This window comes from Drosophila miranda, assembly GCF_003369915.1.
Source record: "Drosophila miranda strain MSH22 chromosome Y unlocalized genomic scaffold, D.miranda_PacBio2.1 Contig_Y2_pilon, whole genome shotgun sequence".
In the NCBI taxonomy this organism is placed as follows: Eukaryota; Metazoa; Arthropoda; class Insecta; order Diptera; family Drosophilidae; genus Drosophila; species Drosophila miranda.
In genome coordinates this window covers 2,952,171-2,970,493 of record NW_022881614.1, presented here as the reverse complement: position 1 = coordinate 2,970,493, position 18,323 = coordinate 2,952,171, and the positions used below count along the sequence as shown (strand labels likewise).

Sequence of the window (18,323 nt, the reverse complement as noted above, 5' to 3'; positions counted from 1 at the left end):
AGTAATCGTATGATTTCTAGTAAAGCTTTAAAACATAACTCCCACAGATCCACGCTGCTTCTCTAAATTAGACATTAAGCTCTTCAATGGAAGCTTTAACTACTGCTCTCTTGTAATTGATCTCTTATCTTGTTTTTTTGTAAAGAGCAGAGTTAATGTTATGTTCCCAAGCTGTTCTCTGGAGTTTTAGAGTCACAACTGGCCACTACAGTTTACTGAATATGGCCTTGACTTTGTTATACAACTGAGAAAGTAGATGTGCGCCGCATAGTTCAAGCTTCGGAAGAGACTGTTTCTTCACTGGTGCTACTCTAGACTTAGAAGTGAACAATTTCACTGTGACCTGTCCAAGCGAATTCTCCGTGCGCACATAAACACAGCAGCCGTATGCCCGAATCGATGCGTCGCAAAATCCATGTATTTGAATGCTCCTAGTATCAGGCTGCAAACAAAAACGAGGTACCGCTAGTGACGACAGTGAATTCAGCGATTCCAAACACTTGCTCCATGCATGGCTTAAATTCTGGGGGACAGACTCGTCCCAGTCGAGTTTCAAAAGCCACAACTCCTGAAGAATGATCTTAGAGACAATGACTAACGGTGATAGCAGACCGATTGGATCGAATAGCGACGACGCAGTAGACAAAATTGTTCGTTTTGTGGTAGTGGGATAGACTTCCTTTGGATTAAATGTGAAACTAAATGCATCTCTTCGTTGATGCCAAGCTAAGCCGAGTGTGCTGCTGACTGAGTTTTCTGAAATGTTTAATTCCTTGGTAGATTCGTCTTCCATCACGCCTGGATGATTTGAATGCCACTTGCATAATGGAAACTGACCACGAGCGAGAGTTGATGTGATTTCAGTTTTTAGTTTGAAGAGTGTATCTATATCACCAGCCCCACACAAAAGGTCATCAACATAAAATGCAGTTTTAACAGCAGCAGCCCCTAATGGCCATGCATCCTTACAACCCTCAGCCAAGTAATGCAAACTACGAGTTGCGAGAAATGGGGCAGACGCAGTCCCATATGTCACTGTATTGAGTTGGTAGGTTTGAAGATCCGTATTTGGAGATGCTCGCCACAAAATGTACTAGAATTTTCTATCCTTCTCACTCACAAGTACCTGCCTGTACATTTTTGTGACGTCGGCTGTGATGCCGAACCTATGCATGCGGAACCGCAGCAATTGCAAGTACAACTCATCCTGAATGGTAGGGCCGACTAAAAGTAGATCGTTAAGTGACCTTTGAGATGTTGTACGGCAAGAGGCGTCAAAGACAACTCTGAGCTTCGTCGATGTACTGCTTGGTTTCAGAACGAAATGGTGGGGTATATAATAATGCGGTTCTTCCAAGTTAGGATTCAGTACGAGGGACATATGGCCGAGACTTTCATATTCCTGCATGAACGAGATATACTGCGAGCGAATTTCCGGTAGACGAGCGAGACGTCTCTCAATGGCAAAAAATCGAGTTCGAGCTGTATCGAAGGAACTTCCAAGACAACTTGGATCTTCTTGAAATGGCAAGCGAACGACAATCCGCCCACTGGCATCCTGATGTGTTGTGTCCCTGAAATGGTCCTCACAGCGACGATGATTTGGGAGCATTCTAGCGCTTGGATCGACAAATGAGTCCACTTTCCATAATTGCTGCAAATTCTTGTCGATCGACTCTTCTACAGTCGCCAAGCACAATGGTGGCTGTCTGTTATATTGCCGCTGGTACCTCCCAGCAACAACCCAACCAAAAAGAGTCTTCTGCAAAGTGGGAAGATTTGGACCAATGCGAATCTGGCCAACAGCTAGAGCTCCATAGAAGGCTTCGGTCCCCAGTAACAAATCAATACGTTTAGTCCTATAGAACGATTCGTCAGCCAATGGAGTGTTAGCTGGTAGGTTCCAATTCGATATGTCAATCTCACTATCTGGCTGGTAGGCAATATGGGATGTGATTCCAAGCTGGAGAGTGAGCTGATAGCCGGAAGTACGTGACTTAATAGAGGTAGTCGTACGAGCCTTCAAACTAGTAAGGGAGTCTCCTATACTGCGAATTCCAATGTGGTGTTTTTCACGACGAAGGCGAAGCTTTTGTGCAAAGGTTTCGGTTACAAAATTAACCTGAGAGCATGAATCAAGCAACGCTCTACCGAGTTTGTATTCACCTGTGGCATCCTTTACCAAAACCATAGCTGTTGCCAACAAAATTTGATCATCTGCTGCGATCTCCATATGAGAATGTGAAGCAGCTTGATGAGCTGTTTGCCAGGAGGGTTGCGCTGGTTGGAGTACCGGTTCAGTAGTTGAAGATTGTCCTGCTGATGATTGGGGTGGCTGTTGCGGCTGAGAGTGATGCAAAGATGAATGATGATTCCGATTACAGGATCGGCAACGATGAGTCGATGAACATTGCGCCACTCTATGACCATTTCCAAGACAATTGATGCAGAGACCGAGGCGTTTTGCATTGTCGTACCGTTGGTTGCTGTTCATAGCCTTGAACTGAGCGCAATTAGAGATCTTATGGCCAGAACTAGAACAAAGTGTACAAGACGGATTAGTGATAGCAAACGACGAGTTTATTTGGTGATTAGAATGACGATTTGACTTATTGGATTCAGCCTTTCGTTGTGACGAAGTAGCAGCCGAGTTTCCAGACGAATGGAGAAACTGACAGTGGCGTTCCAAAAGCTGTGTGCATGCTAGCCAGGTTGGCAGAGTTTTGTAGTCCTGCGATTCCTTTCACTTGTTCCGAGTTTGCTGATCACACTTTTCCATTATGATATATATAACCATAGCGTGAACAATATTCTCAGGTTTGCCGATGGACTCCAGCGAGCTTAATATAGCGGATGCCTTATCCACTAGGCTGTGAAGCTGCTGACTGTTTGACCTTTCCACAGGTTGTAGTGCAAACAATGCCTCAATACCTTCTAAAAATATAAGAGTAGGATTATCAAAACGGCCTTTGAGTTTTGCTAGGGCCTTCGGATAGTTTTCGCTTGTAACCTGGAATGCCTGAATTGTATCTAATGCCGGCCCCGTGAGGCAGGTCAGCAAATAATTAAACTTTTCTATATTAGACAATCCAGACTCACGCACAACAATTTGCTCGAACGAGTGAATAAAATTCTTATAGTTTGCATATGTTCCGTCGAAAGTGGGTAGCGACAACCTTGGTAACGATGACTTCACTGGCGGTGGGTGGTAGTCCGGCGCAACAATGCTGGCGTTCAGATCTCCTCCCATTTTTTCCCTTATGGCTAGCTTGATTGCTATGTATGTATCCTCCAAATCTGCCCGTCCTTCATCATTCGGACTAAGGTCTTCAATATTAGCTTGGACATTTAAAACATTCTTGAAATACGTTTCTAAGATGTTCAACCGATAGCGAAGCTCATCATTGCATATCGGGGTTTCCGATTTAGCATCTACCACAGATTTGATCCGAGTTATATTTCGTTTTATATTGCTCCGTTGGCGTTTTAAGTCTTCGAGCGTCATCATTTTGTTGTGTAGTGTAATTACGCTGACACAGAACTAGAGCTTCCAAAAATAACAACAACAAAAAAACGCAGCAAGCAGCAGCAGCTAGAGCACAAAACCAACGGTGAAAGCAAAAGCAAAAGTTCCAGCAGCGGCAACGAAAGCAAAACGAAAGTGAAGCGGTGGAATTCCAATAGAAAGAATGCGTTGATCGATGGACCAAATCAGGTAGCTGCAAAGCGAACGAACCGAGAATGCAAGCGCCGTTGAATGCGTTGTGGGTGACAAGCGAATGATAAAATTAAGCGAGAACAAGGCGAGGACAACGATCCCGCGATCTAGACGAACAATTCTGATACGGTTTTCGGAACTTTCGATTGCAGCTGCGAGACGAGCGAATGTTGTAATTGTTGCCTTTGTAGATTGCGATTAGTTTAATTGTTCACAGAAGAATTAACATAACACACATGCCCCACGTTGGGCGCCAAAATGTTTGTACACGGAGCGTTTTCCGCATTAATGTTAATTCACGGATGGGGGTGTGTTAGTTTTTTCTGCAAACGAATCAAAGTCTATACAAGAAAGAAAAAAATCGATCGATCCAGTTGAGTATTAGGGAATAACTATTTATTACAAATCTTAGTGCTTGAGTACTGGGCATAAGAGAGAGAATACAGTGGTGAATTTAGTACAATTATGGTGAGTAAATACAAAAAGTGAGCGTAGGCTCTCTATTTTACGAGGGTCATTTGAATACTTGTTCCTTAAAGGAGTTTGACCGAACAATAGCAATAGCATTCACTTAACCCAGCATGCAGCAGCATACTTCTTGCCATTTCTACCAATGTTCTGTTGGCCCTTTCTGCAACTCCGCTTTGTTGAGGTGTATATGGCACTGTTAAGTTTCGCTTTATTCCATTTTGGTTTAGGTAATTATCAAAAACGTTTGATATGTATTCTCGGCCATTGTCGCTTCGTAAAACCTTGACTTTTCACCCAGTTTGGCACTCAACTTGACTTTTAAATTCTTTAAAAGCCTGGAAAACCTGATCTTTGGTTTTTAGGAAACTTACTGATACATATCTTGAACAATCATCAATAAATGTGGCGAAATATCGATTGCCTCCCATTGACTGCTTTTGCATTGGACCGCATACATCAGTATGTATTAAGTCTAGAACGCCCTTTGACCTGTTTGTGCTCGATTGAAATGGTTGCACGCAAATTTTACTTTTTGCGCATGTTGCACACACTTGTTTTGGCTTGTATATGCCCTTGAGACCTATTACCATCTCCTTTTTAACCATTTCCTTTAATGCGTCAAAATGTACATGGCCGAACCTATTGTGCCATTTGAATGCATCTGCCTCAACATTTACAATGTTCATACACTTTTCCTGATTGTCCTGAACCATAAACAATCCATTTTCCAGATGTGCCTTTATAACAATTTTTCCGTTTTCAAAAATCATCGCTTGATTTTTCTCAAACACAACTTTTTTTCCATGTTTTAATAGTTTTGTGACCGATATAAAATTGTACTGCAAATCTGTTACCAAGATAACCTTTTCCAGCGTAACGGATCTATCACCGAACTTTACTTGAACAGTTCCATGCCCTTCAGCAATAAGTGATTTACCGCCGGCTAAAAATACTTTTTGATTATCTTCCGTGAACGACACAAAGCGTTCCTTGTCACAACATAGATGCGCCGTTGCGCCACTGTCTATGCACCATGCATTTAACATCTGGTCATTTGGCTTAGCTAAACTTAGGATTGGTACATATTTTTCTGGTTCCACTTTGGCATATTCGGTTACGCAAAGCATTGTACCCAATCTTTCCCCGCTTTTACTGTTTGCGCCCTTGTTGTTTGCTCCTTCCTGCTTGCTTTTAGCACGGCATTCCGATTTAAAATGCCCTTCCTTTCCGCACTTAAAACACTTTTTGCCCTTCTTAAAGTTTTTCTTAAAATTGTTGTTGTCATAACTGACGTGTAGTTCCGCGCTACTTGTAATTTCCTTGCTAATGCTATCTTCCTGCCTATTCGCTTCTTCAGAAATTTTTATTTTTAGCATGCTCAAGCTCGGCAAATCATCTCGCGTCTCAATCGCAACAACAAAACTTTCATACGATTTAGGCAAAACATTTAGCAACACAACTGATAAGATCTTTCCATCAACCTTTATGTTGACCTCTGCTAAAGCCTCGTGTACCACCTAGAATTTCCGCAAATATTCCTGTGCACTTATACCATCCGACATTTTTAACGTCAACAATTGTTTAATTAAAAGCACTACCCTTGCTGGTCCGCTTGGCCTGTGAATTTTATTTAGCTTTTGCCATGCCTGTGACGACGATACACAATTTTTAATATTGTTTAGTTGGGTCGATTTAACACAAAGTAAACTTGACGCCAACGCCTTTTGATCCTTTAGTTCAAAAGCTGCACGTTGCTCATTTGTTGCACTTTCAATTTTACCACTGACGATTGGCCACAAATCATTTTGTATGAGAACACTTCTCATAAAAACTTCCCATGTGCTATAATTGTTTTCGTCCAGTTTCTCAATATTGAAATTCATATTTCCACTCATTTTTGATACTTATTGTCCCACAGTGCAAAATTTGTACTTGTCGATCGTCTCATGCACAAAGCAACTACGACGACAATACTGTTGTCCGTGTCTTTCTTTTGTTTTTTCGTTTTCTTTTAAGTATCCCTCCGAGTTGCTATTTACACACACACACTCGCGATTTTCTATGCCTTGGTATACACACTTTTGGGTATACACACTCGCGGTTTTGTGCGGCTTGGCATACGCACTTTTTGGTACACACACTTGAGTCTCCGTTCGCTTTTGTGTTTCTTGATCCGTTGGGACTGCTTTATTTTGGACTTTAAACCACGGCAACGGTCCGATTCGCTGCAAAATTCTAATCAAAAAAACACAATGCGAATCTCCGTTGAATTTGTTCAACTTGTTCTTTTGCCTTTCTATGTACACACATACACTAATGAGTCTCTGCCATTTTTTTAGCACTGCTTTTCACTAAGCACCAAACAATGTTTATTGTTTCTCACTGTTTCTTTTTTATACTGTTTCTGGGTGAATTGGTGTCTGGGCCCATAACCTGTTAAAGTTATTTTATTTGTAAGACAGCAGAAGATTAGTATACAGAATTATATGTGCTTCCGAGTAACATACGCAAGAGACAGACGCCGAAAGAAGAATATCGATATGAGAACATCGATATGAGAACATCGATATGCAGCAGGGCACATGCGCAGTGTTGTTAGAGATCAATATCTAATTATCGTGGCGGTCACTTTGAACAGTTGGTTTACATATGCAAATAAATTGTGACTTATAAACAGCCTCTCGACTTTCATAAACTTCAAATTGCAACAGTTGTTAAAAACGCTTAATAGCTTAACATTTGGTGACCCCGACGTGATTGTGCAATAAATAATCCATCAGTGCAATCACAAACTAATATAGCATTCAAAGATCTTAACTAATTGCCATCTCAACCAGTGTCATCGACCACATAAGTTACCCATACATATATACACCGGCCTCCCCTGCATATTCGGTAGTGCACGGAGCTGTTGGCTTGCGCTTCTCTTTTCGATCATCTTCCCGCAAGAAACGTTTCTTACACCGGTCGCCTTTGTATATACAGTTCGTACATAGCTGTTCGCTTGCTGGGCTCGGTTCTTGTCGTCTATTGCTCGTGTTACTCTTTGCGATCATCTTCCCGCTAGAGACGTTGGTCTTTCTGCTAACGCTGCCGCTACCATGGAAATTAATGCTGCTAACGAAACTCCAATGACCAGTGAGCAAAACAGGGTGTCTTTTTTGAAGCTTAAGTCAACGGAATTATGCGAGAAATTGAAAAGGTTAGCTACCGCTTGGCAGAATGAGTCGTCAGACTGTGACTACTACATGCTCGTGGTAAAGCAAGAGCAAGTCGAGAAGTTGATCAGCAAATTTGAGATGTTTCACGGCGAGCTTGAGGAATTGGATCGAAGCGAAATTCACATTTTTGAGTCACTTGCAAGCTCGCTGAAGGCGGCGATTATGAGGGAAATGGCTAAGAGTAGCGGCCGCATGCCGTTTCATTCTACCTTGGCTGGAGGAAATACTACGGTTGAGTTTGCCGGCTCGCAATTTCTACCTCACCGTAGACAAGTACCATCCCTCCCTCCTATACAATTGCCGACGTTTAGCGGCGGGTATGCGAACTGGACGGACTTTTATTCAATGTTTGCCACCATCATCGACAGCCATCCGGACTTAACAAACATAGAAAAGCTCCAGCATTTGCGTTCCTGTTTGCGGGATTCGGCATTGGAGACTGTTCGGTCGCTGGAAATCTCAGATGGCAATTATGCTGTGGCATTAGATTTGTTGGAAAACAGATTCAATAATCGGCGATTGGTCTTTCAGGCACACATCAATGAGATCTTGGCGCTCCAGGCTGTGGAACCTGGGTCAGTGGTCATGCTTCGGGAGCTTTCAGACAAGTTCAATTCACATATGCGCGCGCTCCAGGGTTTGGGCACCACTGAGCAGATCGCAGGATGCATCGTCGTGCAGGAAATTCTCCGAAAACTGGATCCAGCGAGCCAAGAGAAGTGGGTGGAACGATTCAACGACCTCGCATTCGCAAACTTAATTCCGTCGTGGGAATCTATGGCCTCGTTCTTGGAGCAGCGATGCAGATCATTGGAGACGATGGACTTTTCTATGGCAAGCTATGCGTTGAGCAATCAGGTGGGCAGAAGTAGAAAGCATAATAATTCTAGGTCCACATTGGTTACAACGAACCAAACCGTAGCACGCTGCGCGCTGTGCAACGATGGTGCACACGAGGTCCAGCACTGCCAGAAGTTTAAAGCGCTGTCCCCCACAAATCGCTATAAAGAAGCCAAGCGGCTTTCGTTGTGCATAAATTGCCGCAAAACAGGGCATCGATTACTTCAGTGCACCTCGAGCAACTGTCGTACCTGCGGGGGTAGACACCATACCCTCCTTCATTTTGGTAGCCCTGAAGATACCGCAGTCCCAGGGAAATCAGCGCCGTATACTCCATCTCAGTCTGCACTGTCTGAGTCTACGCCGTCTGAGCATACCACTGCGCCCTCTACTTCAGCGGCTATCTCGTCTGCCCTTATTGCCCAAGATCTCAGGAATGGTGTTGTTTTACTTGCCACGGCCACGGTCTTAGTCAAAAATCGTTCCGGAGTTTTAGTTCCCTGCCGAGCGTTGCTGGATTCCGGCTCCCAGTTGCATCTAATAACTTCTCGTTTCGCGAATCAGCTTCAGCTTCGAAAAATGAAATCATCGACTGCAGTCTCGGGAATAGGCGACTCTAGCTTCGTCACGGATGGATTTTCGGTCAACGTTAGCCTGCACTCTCGCTCATCGGATTACTCAACTCTCATCACTGCCATTGTAGCCTCTAGCATAACCGATCGACAGCCAAGCTTTGGAATTGACACTCAAAACTGGAACATTCCATCTAACATACCACTAGCTGATCCGGAGTTTTATAAGCCGCAGCGCGTCGATCTGCTAATTGGCGCAAGTCTGTTTTTCGAGCTCCTGTGTGCTGGTCAGGTCAAGCTACTGCCAGGATTGCCTTCAATTCAGAAAACGCGCTTGGATGGGTCGTGTCTGGAAGTTGTTCGCGTTTAAAAGGTTCCTCGTTGATGGTCTCTCGCGCTCGGGCCGTAGCTGCTGAGGATAATAGTCCAGAGGATCGGCTTGAGGTGCTTCTTCGGAGGTTTTGGGAGGTAGAAAATTGCATCGAACCAATAATAAAGTCTACCAAAGAAGAGCTAGATTGTGAAGCACACTTTGTGCAGCATTTCCGTCGACTACATAAAGGCGATTATTGTGTTCGGCTGCCAGCAAAATATAATTTGGATCTCCTTGGAGAATCTTACAATCAAGCGCTTCGTAGATTCCTGACCCTTGAGAGAAAGTTAGATCGTCGCCCTGAGGTTAAATCTCAGTATGCAGCATTTATAAAGGAGTACCTTGATTTAGCCCATATGTCTCAGGTTCCTACCCAGTCAATCAGCAACTGCCGATATTTTTTGCCTCACCATTGCGTCATGAAGGAAGATAGTTCTACGACCAAGCTTCGCGTCGTTTTTGATGGATCCGCTTCAACCCCATCTGGATATTCCCTGAACGACGTTTTAATGGCTGGTCCCGTAATCCAACCCAAACTGTTTCATATTCTTGCTCGATTTCGGTCATACGCCGTTGCGATTACGGGAGATATCTGTAAGATGTATCGTTGTGTAAGAGTCTCGACCGAGGATAGCAACTTGCAGTGTATTCTGTGGAGAAACTCCAGGGAAGAAGACTTGCGTGTGTTTCAATTGGACACCGTTACTTATGGGACGAAGCCTGCCTCCTATCTATCTGTGCGAGCGATGCATCAGTTGGCAATAGACGAGCAGATGGCGTTTCCAGTTGGAGCTGAAATCCTTCGCCGTGACTTCTACGTGGATGACTTGATATCTGGAGCCAGCTCGCAGGAGGAGGCTATCCGGATTAGGGAGCAAACTACTGGAATTTTGTCTAGAGGTCAGTTCAGATTGAGGAAATAGTGTTCGAACGTCCCTGCTGTGCTGGATGGAGTTCCGGAAGAGGACAAGGAAACATTTTTGAAGTTCGACGATGGCAGCCATGTGACTAAAACTTTAGGACTTGCGTGGGACCCGGTTTCTGATCTACTATTATTTTCGTTCTCGGCCCTTCAATCTTCTTTGAATTCCTGCAGGCGCTCTGTTTTGTCATCCATAGCGCGATTCTACGATCCTCTCGGACTAGCTGGTCCCGTAATTACTAAATCCAAAATCTTTCTCCAGCGTTTGTGCCAAGAGAAGTTGTCCTGGGATGAAAGCCTTCCAGTCGCACTGAACACCGAGTGGCAGGAAATATGCACCAGTTTTGGTCAGATTCGTCGACTTGAATTTCCTCGGCTTGTGCTCCTTCCAGACTCTACGCTGGAAATTCACGGATTTTGCGATGCCAGCATCGAGGCTTATGGTGCATGCATTTATGTCGTGTCCAAGGGTCAGCATTTCAGCAGTCACTTACTTTGTGCCAAATCTCGTGTGGCTCCTTTGAAGACACTTACAGTACCAAAGTTGGAGCTTTGTGGAGCGGAGTTGCTGGCTAGGCTCATATCTGAGATAGCTGGAATGAATGTATTCAAGGGAAGGTGTTACTGTTGGTGTGATTCTGCCGTTGCGCTCTCTTGGATTCGGGACGAGCCGTCAAGATTTAATATTTTTGTTGCAAATAGAGTCAACGATTCAGGAAATGACCGAAAAAATGGAATGGCGCTATGTTCCCACAGCTTTAAACCCAGCCGACATTCTGTCTCGAGGGGCTCATCCGACTGAGCTGAATGAGTCACCTCTTTGGGCTCATGGTCCTCCATTTCTTTGCGGCTCCTCAGATGACTGGCCACCCACTGTGCTACCTGATAAGCCAGCCCTTGAACTTCGTCGGAAGGCTCTTCTGGTCAAATCGCCCTACATGGACATTATTGCTGATTCCAAGTATGCAAATTCATTTGCTTCTTTGCAACGCGTTTTCGGATACATTCACAAGTTTTGCAACCGAATTCAGCGCCCCGGACTCACTGTCTCAGACATTGAACATGGAACCCAGGTATTGCTACGACTAGTCCAGCGTACTCAGCTATGGGAGGACATGAAGTCACTGCGGGCAAGGGGAGCAGTCTCCTCATCGAGCTCAATCGCATCGTTATCGCCATTCATGGATCAGTTTGGACTTCTCAGGGTAGATGGTCGACTGAAAAACTGTTCGTTGGATTTTAATGGCCGTCATCCCATCATCTTGCCTAGCAGCCATCCACTGACTCTTGCAATAATCTCCCATTTTCATGAGCGGAATCTGCACGCTGGTCCTCGAGCTTTGCTTGGACTAATTCGATCCCAATATTGGCCTATTGGGGGAAGGAAGACGGTAAACAAGGCAGTATACAAGTGCGTAAGATGCTTTCGACTGAAGCCCAGGGTATTGGAGCATATTATGGCGGATCTTCCAAAGGAGCGGCTCGGTGGGTCTCATGCCTTTGAGATCACAGGCGTGGACTTCTGTGGGGCGTTTTTCTACAAACCGGAGGCACGCAATAAGGCTCCAATCAAGTGCTACGTCTGCGTCTTCATTTGTTTCATTTTTGCTTGGTCGAGGCTATAGACTGGCATTTCATTCCTCCGCGCTTGTAAGAGGCTTGTAGCTGAGGGCGAAAACTAAATTGACCGCCAACGGCGTTGTATGGGCAGCCATAGTCTCGCTGCTACAGGGGGTTTTGGAGTCAGGGGCTCTAAAACGGTGCTCTGAAAGGTTGGCTCCCTCTGGGGGTGAGTTAACGCTGATGGCAGTTGAAGAGAAAGAGGAGAACGTCATCCAGCGGATCCGACCGGTCTCATAGTGGATGGGAGCGTGTCCATCTTCCTTTTGGAATTTGGATGTCGAGCGACCAACATCGCCCCGAACAGGCTCAGCAAAAATCATTAAGGAAAAAGTTCCAAAGTCAAGAAAAGAATATTGTCAAAGCGCGAGTGGTATCCAGCAGCAGTAAAGCAAAAGTCGCGGGACTACGATAACTGAAGCTAGGTCGGCCACTGGGGCCAAGATTGACGGGTAAGAGGAACAAAAAGTGGGATACCACAGATCTTTCGGATCGACGTCGGTGAGGCGGCGGCCAGAAAGCGGGACGGTCGATAATCCGCGATAGCGGAAAGTTCAGCACCGGCGAAATACGAACGGAGAAAAAGGAGGAAAATAGCGCAAATCCGACCTAAACGTGCCGTAGGGCAAATTAAGTTAACAAGGCCCAATTAAGATCCGCAGTACATAGTGAAGGAAAGAGTTAGTGTGTTGTTGGAGTTCAATACTCAGAGCTGCAAGGGTAATGCCCCAAAACAAATAAAGAGGGCGAGCGGAGCCAAAGGTGATGCGCGCATAGGCAGAGAGTGAAAGCGGGGGAGAGAGAGAACGCGCAAGCAGCAAAGGCAGAGCCCAAACCATCGTTGCTCTAGCTTTTATAGTCTTTGAGCATTAGGCGCTGAAAGGGACGGACGGACGGACGGACGGACGGACGGACGGACAGACGGACAGACAGACAGGGCTCAATCGACTCGGCTATTGATGCTGATCAAGAATATATATACTTTATGGGGTCGGAAACGATTCCTTCTGGACGTTACACACATCCACTTTTACCACAAATCTAATATACCCCAATACTCATTTTGAGTATCGGGTATAAAAAGAAATGCAGAAATGAAGAACAGCAGTGAGGGAGCATAGAGTAGGAAAAGAAGGGCAAGAGGAAGAGTGAATATGAAACTAAAACAAATCCATAAATAGATAACCTTCCATGCACAGATCAAAACAAAACGAGGGGGAACTTTGTGAGTTGCTGCGGACACCGCAACTCTACGGTTATACCCGATACTAAGTCAGTATAACTCTCCTCCGGCAGACGCCGCTAATATTAAACGACACGACAAAGAGTGCGTGCGAGAGAGACAGAAAATCAGTCTGAGCGTGACGTCGGGCGCTGCGTAGCCACTGAAAATTGATTTCTTGCTTTTGGCTACAAAAATGATCCGATCTGATCCAGATTCAGCAATCTGATAGATATGGTCATTATCTATGATTCTGCGTTTTTAGTTTTCTCGAATGTGCAATATTGTGGATGCAACAGATTTTCGTCTTTTGTGGGGGCGGAAAGGGGTGGGGCGAAATTTTGAGATATACGTTTTATAGTGAGATCTAACAGAAGTACGGATACCAAATTTGGTTACTCTAGCCTTAATAGTCTCTGAGATTTGTGGATGCCCCAGATTTTCGTCCTTTGCGGGGGCGGAAGGGGGTGTGGCGAAATTTGGACACGAAACGGTCAAGGTCCGATATCACAGGAGTGTGGTTACCAAATTTGGTTGCTCTGGCTCTTATAGGTTCTGAGATCCTTGAACTCATATTTTGCAATTGACAAAACCGACCATGAAACCTGTGTGCTAGAGAGAGACAGAGCGAGAAAGAATGAAATTGTTTTCTTGATTCTGGCTATAATCATTATACGATCTGGTTCAGATCAGAAATCATCGACTGCAGTCTCGGGAATAGGCGACTCTAGCTTTGTCACGGATGGATTTTCGGTCAACGTTAGCCTGCACTCTCGCTCATCGGATTACTCAACTCTCATCACTGCCATTGCAGCCTCTAGCATAACCGATCGACAGCCAAGCTTTGGAATTGACACTCAAAACTGGAACATTCCATCTAACATACCACTATCTGATCCGGAGTTTTGCTAATTGGCGCAAGTCTGTTTTTCGAGCTCCTGTGTGTTGGTCAGGTCAAGCTACTGCCAGGATTGCCTTCAATTCAGAAAACGCGCTTGGGATGGGTCGTGTCTGGAAGTTGTTCGCGTTTAAAAGGTTCCTCGTTGATGGTCTCTCGCGCTCGGGCCGTAGCTGCTGAGGATAATAGTCCAGAGGATCGGCTTGAGGTGCTTCTTCGGAGGTTTTGGGAGGTAGAAAATTGCATCGAACCAATAATAAAGTCTACCAAAGAAGAGCTAGATTGTGAAGCACACTTTGTGCAGCATTTCCGTCGACTACATAAAGGCGATTATTGTGTTCGGCTGCCAGCAAAATATAATTTGGATCTCCTTGGAGAATCTTACAATCAAGCGCTTCGTAGATTCCTGACCCTTGAGAGAAAGTTAGATCGTCGCCCTGAGGTTAAATCTCAGTATGCAGCATTTATAAAGGAGTACCTTGATTTAGCCCATATGTCTCAGGTTCCTACCCAGTCAATCAGCAACTGCCGATATTTTTTGCCTCACCATTGCGTCATGAAGGAAGATAGTTCTACGACCAAGCTTCGCGTCGTTTTTGATGGATCCGCTTCAACCCCATCTGGATATTCCCTGAACGACGTTTTAATGGCTGGTCCCGTAATCCAACCCAAACTGTTTCATATTCTTGCTCGATTTCGGTCATACGCCGTTGCGATTACGGGAGATATCTGTAAGATGTATCGTTGTGTAAGAGTCTCGACCGAGGATAGCAACTTGCAGTGTATTCTGTGGAGAAACTCCAGGGAAGAAGACTTGCGTGTGTTTCAATTGGACACCGTTACTTATGGGACGAAGCCTGCCTCCTATCTATCTGTGCGAGCGATGCATCAGCTGGCAATAGACGAGCAGATGGCGTTTCCAGTTGGAGCTGAAATCCTTCGCCGTGACTTCTACGTGGATGACTTGACATCTGGAGCCAGCTCGCAGGAGGAGGCTATCCGGATTAGGGAGCAAACTACTGGAATTTTGTCTAGAGGTCAGTTCAGATTGAGGAAATATTGAGGTTTGAAATATTCTTGTAGCAGTGACCTATCACAGAGGTCTGGATCCAAACCATCGTTGCTCTAGCTTTTATAGTCTTTGAGCATTAGGCGCTGAAGGGGACGGACGGACGGACGGACGGACGGACGGACGGACGGACGGACGGACGGACAGACGGACAGACAGACAGGGCTCAATCGACTCGGCTATTGATGCTGATCAAGAATATATATACTTTATGGGGTCGGAAACGATTCCTTCTGGACGTTACACACATCCACTTTTACCACAAATCTAATATACCCCAATACTCATTTTGAGTATCGGGTATAAAAAGAAATGCAGAAATGAAGAACAGCAGTGAGGGAGCATAGAGTAGGAAAAGAAGGGCAAGAGGAAGAGTGAATATGAAACTAAAACAAATCCATAAATAGATAACCTTCCATGCACAGATCAAAACAAAACGAGGGGGAACTTTGTGAGTTGCTGCGGACACCGCAACTCTACGGTTATACCCGATACTAAGTCAGTATAACTCTCCTCCGGCAGACGCCGCTAATATTAAACGACACGACAAAGAGTGCGTGCGAGAGAGACAGAAAATCAGTCTGAGCTTGACGTCGGGCGCTGCGTAGCCACTGAAAATTGATTTCTTGCTTTTGGCTACAAAAATGATCCGATCTGATCCAGATTCAGCAATCTGATAGATATGGTCATTATCTATGATTCTGCGTTTTTAGTTTTCTCGAATGTGCAATATTGTGGATGCAACAGATTTTCGTTTTTTGTGGGGGCGGAAAGGGGTGGGGCGAAATTTTGAGATATACGTTTTATAGTGAGATCTAATAGAAGTGCGGATACCAAATTTCGTTACTCTAGCCTTAATAGTCTCTGAGATTTGTGGATGCCCCAGATTTTCGTCCTTTGCGGGGGCGGAAGGGGGGGTGGCGAAATTTGGACACGAAACGGTCAAGGTCCGATATCACAGGAGTGTGGATACCAAATTTGGTTGCTCTGGCTCTTATAGGTTCTGAGATCCTTGAACTCATATTTTGCAATTGACAAAACCGACCATGAAACCTGTGTGCTAGAGAGAGACAGAGCGAGAAAGAATGAAATTGTTTTCTTGATTCTGGCTATAATCATTATACGATCTGGTTCAGATTTTGCACTGTAGAAGATATGGTCATCCTCACCGATTCTGCGTCTTTGGTTTTATCGTATCTTTAAAAATGTGGATGCCACAGATTTTCGTCCTTTGTGGGGGCGGAAGTGGGCGGGGCGAAGTTTTGAAATATTTTTGTAGCAGTGACATATCACAGAAGTCTGGATCCAAAACATCGTTGCTCTAGCTCTTATAGTCTTTGAGCACTAGGCGCTGAAGGACGGACGGACGGACGGACGGACGGACGGACGGACGGACGGACGGACGGACGGACGGACAGACGGACAGACGGACAGACGGACAGACAGACAGGGCTCAATCGACTCGGCTATTGATGCTGATCAAGAATATATATACTTTATGGGGTCGGTAACGATTCCTTCTGGACGTTACACACATCCACTTTTACCACAAATCTAATATACCCCAATACTCATTTTGAGTATCGGGTATAAAAACGAGGGGGAACGTTGTGAGTTGCTGCGGGTTATACCCGATACTAAGTCAGTATGGCTCTCCTCCGGCAGACGCCGCTAATATTAAACGACACGACAAAGAGTGCGTGCGAGAGAGACAGAAAATCAGTCTGAGCGTGACGTCGGGCGCTGCGTAGCCACTGCAAATTGATTTGTTCCTATTGGCTATAAAAATGATCTGATCTGATCCAGATTCAGCAATCTGATAGATATGGTCATTATCTATGATTCTGCGTTTTTAGTTTTCTCGAATGTGCAATATTGTGGATGCAACAGATTTTCGTCCTTTGTGTTGGCGGAAGGGGGTGGGGCCAAAATTTTGAGATACACGTTTTATAGTAAGATCTAACAGGAGTGCGGATACCTAATTTGGTTACTATAGCCTTAATAGTCTCTGAGATTTTTGAATATCCCCAGATTTTCGTCCTTTGCGAGTCGGAAGGGGGGGTGGCGAAATTTTGAAACAAACTCGTCTCGGTCCGATATATTAGGAGTGTGGATACCAAATTTGGTTGCTCTAGCTTTTGTGGTCTCTGAGATCTAGGCGCTAATGTTTTACTCTAAGCAAAGCCGCCTATGCTACGTGTGTGTTAGAGAGAGACAGGGCGAGAAAAAATGAAATTGTTTTCTTGATGCTGGCTATAATAATAATACGATCCAATTCAGATTCCGCAGTCTTAAGTATATGGTCATTCTCTACAATTCTACGTTTTTGGTTTCCTCATATCTTTAAATTGTGGATGCCACAGATTTTCGTCCTTTGTGGGGGCGGAAGTGGGCGGGGCGAAGTTTTGAAATGTTTTAGTGTAGCAGTGACATATCACAGAAGTCTGGATCCAAAACATCGTTGCTCTAGCTCTTATAGTCTTTGAGCACTAGGCGCTGAAGGGGACGGACAGACGGACAGACGGACGGACGGACAGACGGACAGACAGACAGGGCTCAATCGACTCGGCTATTGATGCTGATCAAGAATATATATACTTTATGGGGTCGGAAACGATTCCTTCTGGACGTTACACACATCCACTTTTACCACAAATCTAATATACCCCAATACTCATTTTGAGTATCGGGTATAAAAATAACAAAAAAACCACATGTTTATAACCGAAATGCAATAATAATACACCCGAACCCAAAATATCATATTAACCACAGTTTTGCAGCAACCATCAGAAAGCGCTTTCGACGGTGGATCCGTTTGTGGGGGCGGAAGTGGGCGGGGCGAAGTTTTGAAATATTTTTGTAGCAGTGACATATCACAGAAGTCTGGATCCAAAACATCGTTGCTCTAGCTCTTATAGTCTTTGAGCACTAGGCGCTGAAGGGGACGGACAGACGGACGGACGGACAGACGGACAGACAGGGCTCAATCGACTCGGCTATTGATGCTGATCCAGAATATATATACTGTATGGGGTCGGAAACGATTCCTTCTGGACGTTACACACATCCACTTTTACAACAAATCTAATATACCCTGTCGGGTCAAGCAGCTTAAATATTTTAAATTATTGCCAGTGGTGCGGCCCAAAGGAAATGCATTTTGTTGTTGTCGTTTCCAATGCCCCCACTGCAAAGATCATTTGCTACCGCATATGCGCATGCAGCGGAATTCTTTCGTCTCCTTATGTCGCAATCTGTCGGACTCGGCTTAACAGCGTCGCCGAGCAGCTCTAACGCTCTCGGGCTAACATACGCTCTCGCTCGCGTGAGCAGTCTTGAGCTAATCGTCGCTGCTATTAGACTAACATCCTGGCATCAATCGTTCGCCACAATC

At 44.9% G+C, this 18,323-nt stretch overlaps 1 protein-coding gene across 1 annotated transcript; it reads right to left on the bottom strand.

Moving 5' to 3' along the window:
• Positions 1 to 215: 215 nt before the first annotated feature.
• Positions 216 to 2,762, bottom strand: LOC117193360. Its single transcript, XM_033398075.1, has 2 exons — positions 2,167 to 2,762; positions 216 to 2,089 (listed from the first exon to the last, which is right to left on the bottom strand). The coding sequence occupies exons 1-2, from the start codon at positions 2,173 to 2,175 to the stop codon at positions 1,094 to 1,096; spliced, it is 1,005 nt and encodes a 334-aa protein (XP_033253966.1). The 5' UTR covers positions 2,176 to 2,762; the 3' UTR covers positions 216 to 1,093.
• Between the last annotated feature and the right edge of the window lie 15,561 nt (positions 2,763 to 18,323).